Source organism: Eurypyga helias, unplaced genomic scaffold, assembly GCF_000690775.1.
Source record: "Eurypyga helias isolate BGI_N326 unplaced genomic scaffold, ASM69077v1 scaffold21085, whole genome shotgun sequence".
Taxonomy (NCBI): Eukaryota; Metazoa; Chordata; class Aves; order Eurypygiformes; family Eurypygidae; genus Eurypyga; species Eurypyga helias.
This window is the reverse complement of record NW_010252301.1, coordinates 1-11,754: the sequence shown is the minus strand read 5'-3', so window position 1 is coordinate 11,754 and position 11,754 is coordinate 1. Positions and strand designations below refer to the sequence as shown.

General features: G+C 44.3%; 1 protein-coding gene across 1 annotated transcript in view; it reads left to right on the top strand.

Annotated features, from left to right (window-relative positions):
* The window catches only part of WBP11 (WW domain binding protein 11), a 10,262-nt gene extending 3,504 nt beyond the window's left edge, over nucleotides 1-6,758 (top strand). The window contains exons 6-11 of the mRNA XM_010152336.1: nucleotides 531-730; nucleotides 1,633-1,827; nucleotides 2,449-2,550; nucleotides 3,380-3,700; nucleotides 5,084-5,266; nucleotides 5,905-6,758. Coding sequence (XP_010150638.1) covers nucleotides 531-730; nucleotides 1,633-1,827; nucleotides 2,449-2,550; nucleotides 3,380-3,700; nucleotides 5,084-5,266; nucleotides 5,905-6,338 — 1,435 coding nt within the window. The 3' untranslated portion in view covers nucleotides 6,339-6,758. The remainder of the gene's footprint in view (nucleotides 1-530; nucleotides 731-1,632; nucleotides 1,828-2,448; nucleotides 2,551-3,379; nucleotides 3,701-5,083; nucleotides 5,267-5,904) is intronic.
* Nucleotides 6,759-11,754: the final 4,996 nt, after the last annotated feature.

Here is an 11,754-nt window from a genome sequence, read left to right as displayed (position 1 = left end):
CCCTACTGTTACAGGTTTTTGTTCAGATTGGTTTGAGTAATATACTGTGTCTTGTAGCATTTGTCTTTCTACATATCAGTAAAATTTAAAACCCTGCAACTTTGAAGATAAATGACCCTTAAATTGCCATGTATGTGTTCTTTTGTCTTGCTAGTATATTCTCTTTAAGCTCCTAATTTACTTGTTTATCAGGTTTCTCATCCTAGTACTAATCCTCTTTATTTCTTTCTGAGTAGTCTCCTGTTTTCACCAACTTTGTGGTTGCTTCATTCTGCGTCTGTGATGGGATCAATACTTGCTTTCTTTTCAGTCTTCTCTTCAGTTGCTTGCTGAGAAGCTTGGTTTTGTCTGACGCTCAGCCATCATGTCTTTCTATGAGGTTATAAACTCCTTGGGACAAACAGTACTTCATGGATGTTCATGTTTCTTTGAAGGCTTCTGTGTGAGCAGTGATGAGAAGGCTAAACAATTCTATTAGGTTCGTGTTTGGTTTTATTTGTGTTCATGTGTTTCTCATTTCTTATTTCCAGACCACCAGTTCGGTCCATTTCTGTACTTCCTCCTCCTGGGCTTGGTGTCCCACGTTTACCTCCAGGCAGGAAGCCCCCTGGACCTCCTCCAGGGCCACCCCCACCTCAAGTCCTACAGATGTATGGCCGTAAAGTGGGTTTCACCTTGGAGATGGCTCCTCGAAGGCGGGAAGAGGATATTTCTTACAGTTCTGAAGCAGGTAAGGACTTTCCTGTTGCTGTCTGGGTTTTTCCTTGATCTCTGTTTTGCTAGGGCTTGTACTGTCATGAACATAGTCTGCCCTAGACAAGGTGTTCTCTGGCAGTATGGGTATTAATACTACCTGAAGGACTTTTCTTCAGTGATTGTACCTCTGAGGTGATTCTAGTATATTTTGTAATGCCTGCAATTTTGTTATCAGCTGTGTTTTCAACTGCTGAAACTTTAATTACAACTTTCAGATACTTGTTTTGTCACGATGTTGCATAGATGGGACATTTTCTCATGTAGTCTTATAACTGCTGAAACGTTGTCTGTATTATCCCTTCAAACAAACAAAAACCCACACCCAAAACCAACCCTGGAAAACCTGCCTTAACTTTCTCTGAGAAGTTTTCCCATTAAAAAAAAAAACACCAAACAGAAAACAAACTGAAACTATCAACAACAGCAAAAAACCCCACACAACCAAACCCAACTCCAAAAAATCCAAACCAGGCCTGGGTATGGATCTGGTAAAAGATCCTAGCTCCTTTTTTTTAACACAGTTCCTCTGTCTTCCCTAGAAACTCTTGTGAGTGGGTAGATCAGCTTTATTGCATACCAGAAAGCACTCGGGTGTTTCAGTGGTGGGTGGTTGCTGTATAGAAATGGACTAACGAGTTGTAGGTAGGAGTTGCCTTCACTTGTTTGCTGTCTGAATTAACCAGCTCGTTAATAGGAAATGTTATTAATAGAGTCTCCAAAATATTCTTTAAGAATATGTGCTAAAGAGTAGAGGGTTTGCAGTATGTCCATGCTGTTGCTAGGGGGATTTATTTAACTGTAGGCATACGTTGGTGTGAAAGACAGAATATTTTGTATATGGAGTTCATGTATTTCCTAATACTTTGCTTCCTGCAGGACAGCGAGGGCATGATGACGATATGTCCAGCACCAGTGAAGACGAAGGTTATCCTGAGGATATGGATCAAGACAAGCATGATGAGAGTAGCGATGATAGTGACAGCGATAGGTCAGATGCAGACAGTGAAGGCGAGGACTTCCTGCATCGTGACAATGACAAGGAGAGGGAAGGTGGTGAAGAAAAGAAATCGGGTATGCTGGGAAGCTATAGATTGGGGTTTGATGGTTGGTTGTTTTTTTTTGTTAAAAAACCCACTACTTAACAGAGGTGGTCTCTCTTTTCCTGACTGTGAGGGAAAGAATTTTTTTAGCCATCTCTGTTCTAACTCACCTGAATTGCAGCTGAAGAATTCTTACAAGTTAATGGAGCAGAAGGAAACTATCTGGAAGTGAAGCATCTTTTTCAGATGGACCTGTTTTTTTTAATAGTTGGGTTAACTTAGTAAGTTTGCAACCATTTTTCACGTGAAGTGTATTGAATTGTCAGGGTACCCTACAAAAATTTAAGCCTTGGTCTAAAATATACTCACTCTCCAGTGACTGGAACAACTAAGACAACTAAACTTCATACTGCTAATGCTTTTGCATAATACTTTTTTCTTGATTGCTTGGGGGAGACCAATTGGTAGTGAATACGAGGTTAGCAAAACTTCAGATAATCAGTAACACCAGTGTTAACTCTTCTGGAAGGAGCATCATTATGTTAGAATGGTACATTAACCATAACCATACCAGGTAGAAGACTTAAATCTATCTGACTTCTGTCATGATCTTCCCACCACCCTTGCCTATTCTTTGCTTTCCTCTCCCCAGGTCATAGTGTACGGTTTGCAGACATGCCTGGGAAGTCGCGAAAGAAGAAAAAGAACATGAAGGAACTGACTCCACTCCAGGCCATGATGTTACGAATGGCAGGTGAGTGAGACGGATGTGTTATGTGGAGATATGCCATTAGGCTTCCAGTTAAGGTTTCTCTGGTGAGAGAAACCTTGTTTGCACAGTTTTCAGTTTAGAGAGTAGATGTTTTATAATGTAAGATCTGCTAACAGTATAAGCAATGGTTAGGTATTTGGGGTTTTAAAAGTTATTTTCAGTCTTGTAATACGTGTGTCTTTCATAGCAGAGTTGAAGTTAATGTAGCAATTTGTACTGGGGTTTTTTGATGTACTGGAAATTTTTTTTCTCCTGAATCTTACCTTGCTTAACTTTTCAACAATTGCTCAAATGAAAAAATGAACCTCTTGGTGAAAAAGAAAGGGTGACATTGTCTATCAGCTCAGCCTGTAACCTGTGTGCACACATACTCCCTAAAAATACCCTGTTGCAGAAATAAGTTAATCAATAGAATGAAGATTCCTTTTTAATGTTTCTTTGTTTTCAAAAGACACTCCAGTGTCTTTCGACAGTGCCAGAGTTTTGTGGGAAATGGGCATAATTAATTTTGAGGTCGTGTCCCGTCCCTATTCCCCCTTATTCTTGCAAACTCCCACAGACCATAGATTGAATAGCTGCAGTTCAGGTTGGTGGTAGAAGTTTCAGCTCCCACAAGAACACATAGCTCTTGGTGGCAGAGCACTACTTAGAACTGTGGGTTTATTTATTTTCATCTTCTCTTTAACAATAAAGTGTGGTCAGCTTGCTTTTTTTTGAAGTAAGGTTTATCTTTCTTTTGTGTGCCCAAGTTTCTCTGCTCACAAAGCTATTACCTGTGGACTGGTTTTTATAAGTATGTGTCCGTTTTCAGGTCAGGAAATTCCCGAAGAAGGGAGAGAAGTGGAGGAGTATTCAGAAGAGGAGGAGGAGGAGGAAGAGGATTCAGAGTCTGAAGAGGCATCACAGCAACAGCAGCAGCAGCAGCAACAACTCAGCGAGGAAGCTCTTGCAGAGACGGGGTCATCTGCTGCAACTTCCCAGGCACAGCAGCAGCAACCACCTCCACAGCCTGTTCCTCCAAATCAGATACAGGCCCCTCCTATGCCTGGGCCACCTCCACTAGGACCACCGCCGGCCCCTCCCCTGCGGCCCCCAGGCCCACCCACCGGCCTTCCGCCTGGTCCTCCACCAGGTGAACACTTGATTTACTCTGGTTTAGAGGGTGCAGGCTCTCGGTGCTACAGACAGGGTGTCACCTGGGGAGTTGTGACGATGCAGAACGTGTTGCAGAGGAGGTACAGGAGCCTGCTGGGGTACTTGCTGAGACCTGTGTGCTCTCTTCTGTGGTCAGTCTGTGGCTGCACTCATGCTTCTGAGGCACCAGGCTCCTGTAGCTGTAGGCAGCCTGATGGGCATTGGCTTGTTCATTAGCACTCGCGCTGGCAGGCAGCAGTGGAGACAGAGTTGGAGTGTGAAGAGCAAGGCATGTGCCTTGTGCCTCTCCGGTGTTGTGTCCACTTTCTTTTTGTGTTGTTCCCCTCACACCCGACTGAAAAAGACATCCTAAAGGGGTTTGGGAGTCACTACCTAGTTGTAGGCTGTGATGGATTTTGGGTTTTGTTTTTAACAAGCCGTAGTGTGAAGGCTTCTACCGTTCTACCACCTGAATGAATTTCAGTCTTGTTGGGGGAGAAAACTATCCTCGCATCAAATAAGTGCAAAATTTGAATTTATGTCCATAATAGACTGTCTGGAGACTATTAGCAAAGGGGTAGATAATTTTTTTGTAGTGTATGGGGGTTTTTTTGAGGACAAACACTTAAAGGGTTTTTATTTAGTGGGAGACAGTTTCTTTTCTGTAAGTTAGTGGAGTTACCATACAGCTGAACTGAATAATGGCAACAAGCTGTTTTGTAATGTAAAAAAGTGTATAAATCTGTCTCTTGGGTTCTTATACTTACTTTGCAAAGATCAGTAGTTGGACTATAGTGAGGAGCAGTATATACTGTGATTTTGAACATATCTTATTCTATATGAGTACATTAACAATGTGATTTCCGCTCCCCCTCTTCCAAGGGGAGCAGAGAAAGAGAAAAGTTCTTTCCAATGTCTTCTCCCCAGTTTTGCTTCTGATATCCCCTGGAGGGGAAACCTCATGCCTCAAAGCAGCTACTTTTAAATAGAGTAGAACTATGTACTTTTCAGGCCAGAAGGACAACCAAAAGCCGGAACCAAAAATTCTTTCACTTTCAGCTGTTTAAATTCTAACAATCTCAGCTCAGTAGCTGTTCTCTGCTATTGTTTCATTACATGGGGGAGAGCCCTTTTTACAGGTGAGAGAAGATATTGACTATCGTGAAGAAACTTTCCTCCAAGTCTAAAAACTGCTGCCTATTTTTGAGAGTTTGGGGTTGGTTTTTTTGGGGGGTGGGGGAAGATCTGTTTAATCTGCAGCTGGCTAGCATTGGAACAGTTTTCAAGTTCCTGTTGAGGAACTTCAGTATTAGCTGAGGGGATAAGTTTAGGGTTTTCTTAACCATGAACTGAATTTTTTTGTTTGTGTGCATGCTTTCAGGAGCTCCTCCGTTCCTGAGACCTCCTGGCTTACCAGGGCTGCGTGGGCCTTTACCTCGACTTCTACCACCAGGTCCTCCTCCTGGGCGACCGCCTGGCCCTCCCCCAGGCCCCCCACCAGGTCTGCCCCCAGGTCCTCCTCCACGTGGGCCGCCTCCTCGCCTGCCCCCTCCTGCCCCACCAGGTCAAGTATTTTGTTTGCTCCGGTGCCAAGTCTCTCCCTGCGTTATTTTCCTAGTTTGCTGTGGTGAGCAAGCTGGGAAGTGGAAGCTGTTACTAGTTTGCCTTTGTTCCTGTCTGTGTGTCTGTGTTGTGCTGTGTATTTTTCTATGGAATAACAACAAGTAGTTCCGTACTGCTGTGTGTGGTTTGGTAGCAAGAAACCTGTCCTCAAGAAGGGAATTTCAGAGTTGTTCAAGCTTCTGCTGGACAGTCTGAATAACCCCAGGGTGCTGTAATGGTGCTCCACTTAATGAGTTGGAGATAGGGATATTTTTATTTCTGGTGAGACTGAAATTCCAGTGGGCTGGATCATTGAGGAACTTTATTTTTAGACTGTAACTTTAAAATTTGAAAGGGAGCAGTACACAGCCTCCCGTAGCTTCCGAAGTCTGAGGATCAGCAACTTTTCAACCCAGCATTTGGTGCAGGGTTGAAAACTTGGGGTCTTTTTAAGACAGTGCTACTGCATCTTGTTGGTTGGGTTTTATTTTTGTGTGTTGTTTTTCCTTCTTGGCTTTCTGAGCCTGTGCACGCGTTTGGCCAAATACTTTGAAGACTTCCAGGTATGGAGTCTGCTCATGCTTTCATTTCTTCTTACAGGTATCCCTCCTCCTCGTCCAGGCATGTTACGGCCACCCCTGGTGCCTCCATTAGGACCTGCTCCGCCTGGGCTCTTCCCACCAGCTCCCATTCCAAATCCTGGGGTACTGAGTGCCCCGCCCAGCTTGATTCAGCGCCCCAAGGCGGATGACACCAGCGCGGCCACCATTGAGAAGAAAGCTACGGCCACCATCAGTGCCAAGCCGCAGATCACTAACCCCAAGGCAGAGATCACTCGCTTTGTGCCCACTGCTTTGCGAGTGCGCCGGGAGAATAAAGGGGCTTCGGCTGCCTCCCAGAGAAAACAGGATGATGAGCCTGCTCTCCCGTTAACCAAAGCTGCCCCTAAGGCTGGATCGTCTGCCCCTATCTCTGTACAGACAAAGGATGATGTGTATGAAGCCTTCATGAAGGAAATGGAGGGTCTCCTGTGACCTGTCGTAGCCCTAGTCAGCTTCCTGCCCCTCTGAACACAGATCAGACCACTGCGGAGGGATGAGAAGGAAGGGTCCTGCAAGCAGTGAAAGGGCTGGTGTGACAGGGAATGGTTCCCTACCCACGGGTTTAACTTGCCAGAACGCTCCGAGTAAGAGACGGTTGCAGGTGAGGTGCGGCTGGGACCTACTTTCCCAGCTGGCATGTCCGCTTGGTGGAAGGCAACTACAGTCGAGAAGGCGATGCTGCTTCCGTCAAGTCCTCCCCCTTCCTTGGGGGGAGACAATGGTACTCTGTGGAGGGGGGCCTTGAAGCTGGGGGTGACGATGCTCTGCCTGAATCCTTGCACATCCTGAACGCTCTGATGAGGGTAGTGGAACAGGTTTTTAAGGAACCAGGAGAGTGTTAGCAGCGTCTCATACACATACGGCTGTCCAGTTCTTACTTGCTGTCCGGTTCTTTTCTGTAAATATTTTATAATCCTGGGGTTTTTTTTTTTAGTTGCAGTGAGATTGATCAGTCATCCTTCTTCCAGGGTAGTCAGGGAGGTAATCTGTTGCGTGTACTGTACACTGGAATTTTGCACCCTGTCCCCTTTATGGTCATCTTGATGGCTTTTCATTGGCAGGGGAGACTTCCTTTTGTCTTGTGAAAGACAATAAATGTTCAGTGTATCAAAACCCTGGTTTCCTTGTGATTTGTTCAGACTAGCATGTAGATGGAAGGGGGGGAGGTTCTTTGCTGGCCATGGGGGAAGATGGAGGTATGCTGAACCTCAGAAAATAAAAGCAATAGCTACATTATAAATAATACATACTTTTTTTTTTAACCAAAGTGGTGCTGTGTTCTTGTTTTCATGTTTCTAAATGTATCTTTCAACCTTTGCTGGTAGCTAAGTAGGAGCTTAAGCCCTGAACTACTACTAAGAGGAGGCTCTGGGGTGACCTTGTAGCACCTTCCAGTAACTGAAGGGGCCCACAAGAATGCTGGGGGGGACTTTTTACAAGGGCCTGTAGTGACAGGACAAGGGGTAACGGGTTTAAATTGAAAGTGGGGAGGTTTAGATTGGATATCAGGAAGTAATTCTTCCCAGAGAGGGTGGTGAGGCACTGGAACAGGTTGCCCAGAGAAGCTGTGGATGCCCCATCCCTGGAAGTGTTCAAGGCCAGGCTGGATGAGGCTTTGAGCAACCTGGTCTAGTGGAAGGTGTCCCTGCCCATGGCAGGGGGGTTGGAACTGGATGGTCTTTAAGGTCCCTTCCAACCCAAACCATTCCGTGATTCTATGATTCTAATAATTACAAAATAATTTCTTTATTGAAAGGTTCATATCAAACCTCAGATAGCCACAGGATGCATCTCGGACAGGCTGTATTAAGTAAAAATTGGTAAACAATTCTAAGAGCTTGACAGGTAATTTTATTCGTGGAAAATATCTGATTTCAAATTCTGTGAAGTTAGTGCTTTTAAGGTGCAGATTTGAAAAAAAAATCTCATTTCCAGCTTAAAGTTATTTTTCTCTTTTGGCAGAAGTACGCCTTTAGCTTCAAAAATGCAGTGCTTTGTCTGGCAGGCTGAATTGGAGCACAAGGCCTAGCACTAGTAGTTGGCTATTCACATGGGTGTCTTCATCTGTGTAAAAAAGAAATAGGGTGGGTTCGTGTTCTGGGTGTGATGAAGCAAGGGAGGGATTGAGAGAACTTCCTTGTCCTGGTAGAAGAGCTTGCGGTGAGCGTCTCTGTGACTTTTGGAGTGAGCCCTCTAATGTGTCAGTTTCTAGGTGAATATGTCCAGACACGTGGGCTTTCAAACTGTAGTAGAGAGAATTTGTTAAGCTGCCAGACTAGTACATACCCCAAACGGTGTCTTTTGTTGGCTATAAGCCTCAGACTTAACACTCAATGTTTTGACCTTAAATGTGTTTGTAGGAGACCAAAGTATCAGCTACCCAAACTTAATGTTTGAAAACTTTGATTCTCTTCTCATCAATTCTGGACACAAACAGGTTTGCACAACAGTTCTCTTCCTCATTCATGAGTTCATTGTAGTTGTGTCAGTAGTATCTTAAATTTGTTTTTGGTTATAATTGTGGAATATTCTCTTTACATTTTAGCTTTTAAAAATGCATTTTTGTCTTTAAAAAGTAATGTGGGAACAGTGATTTTTTTTTTTTTTAATTTTTTTTTTTTTTTTTTTTTGGTGTGAGTTTGGGGGAGAATGGGCATCTGTGTAGTACCTCTGACCCTCGGTTTAATAATACTATTGATCCTCCCTCCCAGAAAGCAGCCTGAGGAGAAGAGAAACTCCTCTGGGATGTGGACCCGCCTCCCTTTGAAGGTCATTCAAGGTCGAGACACCCCCCCCCCCTCCTCCCCGGGAGCCTTGTGGTTACATTAGTAACCTGCAGGAGTCGCTTGATTCATTCTGTTCATCCACCTGAGTCTGGGTACTTTTAAATCTTTTTTTTTTATGTCCTTTAGACATACTCTCACATAGGTGACCCACCTTCTCTTGGGGCAACGTGAACGCTTGCCTGTTGCTGTCTCTATTCCTTTTCAGACTGAGGCAAAATAATTTGAATTTGTTAGGTGTTTAAATGGGCGCAAAAAGGTAAATTTCATGCAGAGGGCTGTGCATAGTATCAGAAAGGGAACTCCTCACCCTACCCAGGGTCAAAAGGGTTGTAGAGGAAGCAGGTTTCCTGCAACTGATCCACTTGAGATGGCTTGGGAAAAAGCCGGGGGAGAAGCAGGAAAGAGAGGTGGGGGTGAGGTGGGGAGAGGGAATGGGCTTTGAGGCCACAAGGAAGAGCTGGATTTGACGATGTGAATCATGCAGGAGCCATGAGAATGTTGTGGTTTTCCAGGGAAGAGTCCAAGGCCAGGGTAGCTACTGCCTCGTGTGGCTCTCATACGGCAGGCTTCTCACATTCTGTAGTGGTTTTGTTGTCGCATAAACACATGAGGAGCTGGATGATGATCTGGGACTGTGTGGAGAAACTAGCTGTGCTTGGGGCTGATATTTCACCTGAGTGATCAGAGCTGTGGTTTGTCTTCAGCTAAATTAAGATGGTGGGTGTGGGTTTTTTTTTTTCTTCCTTGCCTTTAACACAGTCCGAAGTGGAAAAAAACTACAGAGATAAGTTCTTCCTGTTGCTTTTGACAGAGCAATGGGATCTGTGGATGCTCTGACTTCAGTCCATGCACTCAGATAACCATCTGGTTCTTCACCAGCCACACAAGCGATGGGCCACAGCAGAGGCATCAAATCCAGCCCGGAGGACTGCTGACAACGTTTTTCCCCTGGCACCAGAAACTATAGCAATGAAATTACTATACTTGCATCAGCTAAATGATGATTTCTGCCTTTATTCACCTGTTATCTTTGGCCTGTGGTAATGACTCTGATTGACTGGAATCCTTAAAAAAGAACTGGTCAATTAAATTTGCTGTGGCTGAACATCCATTGAATTACAGAAGGTTTTGTGGTTATACTTTTTTTTTCTTTCCCAGTATCTCTACTGTGCCTCAGTACCTGGTTAAAAAGGGATTGAATAAGAAAGTGTGTGAAATAGATATATGTGTATACATCATACTGTTTGTTTATTGAGGGAGAGATGTATCAATGTTTAGCATTTAGATAGAAGTTGTCTTGTTAGAAGGGAGAAAATAACACAATAGGAAGCTTGCAGCATATTCAGGAACTGCCTGTGTCTCAACACAGCCTGTGGAAACAATGGATCTATTTACCTTATGGTGACACTGGTCCTGGACACAATCCTGTAGTGTCACCTTCTCTACAACTCCAGAACAGATGTTCCCAGCTCTGGACAAGTGGTAACATTAATCGAGGCAAATTTCTTCTGATCTTATGGTGGTCATCCAGATATTTGGGATTCTTCTCTGTAATACCACCTTCACCTTGTGGTCACATTTTCTATCTGTGGCTCTGAGTAGTGTCCAAAGAAGAGATGACTGTGGGGAGGGAAGGGAGATGAAGCGTAGAGAAGAGACTTGCCCTATGAATCAGTGAAGGTTAATGTCAGCATGAAGTGTAAATCTAGAAAGATTCCTGGGATTAGTCCCAGGCATAATCCACTGAATCACAACACTAAGGAAAGATGTTTTCTAGAGGTTACTGAACCTTCAGAACAGGGAACTTATTGTGGTGGCCCAGACATAAACCAGGTGTGACAGTACTTTGTGTGCGCTATGAAGTTCTTCTCATTTTGCTTTCTCTGTAATCCTCCAGACACATCTGGCATATGCTGAACAGTTTAGGTTGGAGTTCCTGCTATTGTACCCTCCTGGAAAGAAGGATGTAGTTCTCTCTTGCTCTGTGACTTGCAGGATTTAGATGAAATGTCATCTTTTGGGGGTTTTGGTTAGATTTTTCTGGTTATTGCTTTTTTTGGTAGACTATCATGGAAAGCGGGAGTGATATCTTTGTCTTTCCCTGAAATATGTCAGTGATGGTACCCAGGGTAAGCAGCATAATCTGGTACCCATATCCTTCACTGTAATTTTATGGCATCTTTGTCATAGGATCCGGGATGCATTACAAAGAAGAACCACAAATTAGAGTATAAAAGCAACAAGGAATGAAGATGGGAACAAACAAACAAACAAAAAATCACAGAACTGGAATTTATAGAAACAAGAGAGCAGAATCCCATGGTGTGGGGACAATGGAGGAAGAGCCTGTGGTGCAACCCTGAGGTAAGCAGGATGATGCAGCGAGGTCCAGCGTGCAGGGTCCTTCATTGGTTTAGAAAATGAGTGTCTGGCCTTGCTAGAAATGCATGAAAGATAGAGAAGAAAATGTCAAGGAATAAAGAGAAACCATGGCTAATGAAAGCAAAGGAGCAAAGATGAACAGGATTCTCTTTGTCCCCAAGACAGGGCCAGACTGTACCAGGCAAACATCCTGAATATTGATGGAGTCAATTCAGCTTACCAGTGTAGTGAGATATTGCCTAGTCTGAATAAAAGCATCACAGCCTGGCTGCTTAATGCTCTGTAGAATAGCCTTGCAAACAATACCACGTTAATTTGATTAAAATAGTATCTGGGTGATTTGTCTCCCAGAAAGGTCCTGTCATGTTCCTGCCTGTTTTGAAACCCGGCACTACTGATATGAGTAGAAAACGTCCAGCCCGAGTTTCTATTTTGTAATAATAATGATTTTAAAAATCACTAATTCTTGAGTATCATTTCTGAGGTTCTAAATACGGGATGATTTCTCAAACAAAAGCGATAGCGGTAGCGGAGGGTCCCCCTGTTCCTGGCAGGCAGCTGCGCGCCCCAGCTCTCCTCAGGCAGGCGGTGACACGTTTCTGGAGCACGTTCCGGGCGGCAACAGCGGTTGGGTTGCGACATGGTTCCGGCCCACGACCGGAGCCGGGGAAGTGGGGGGG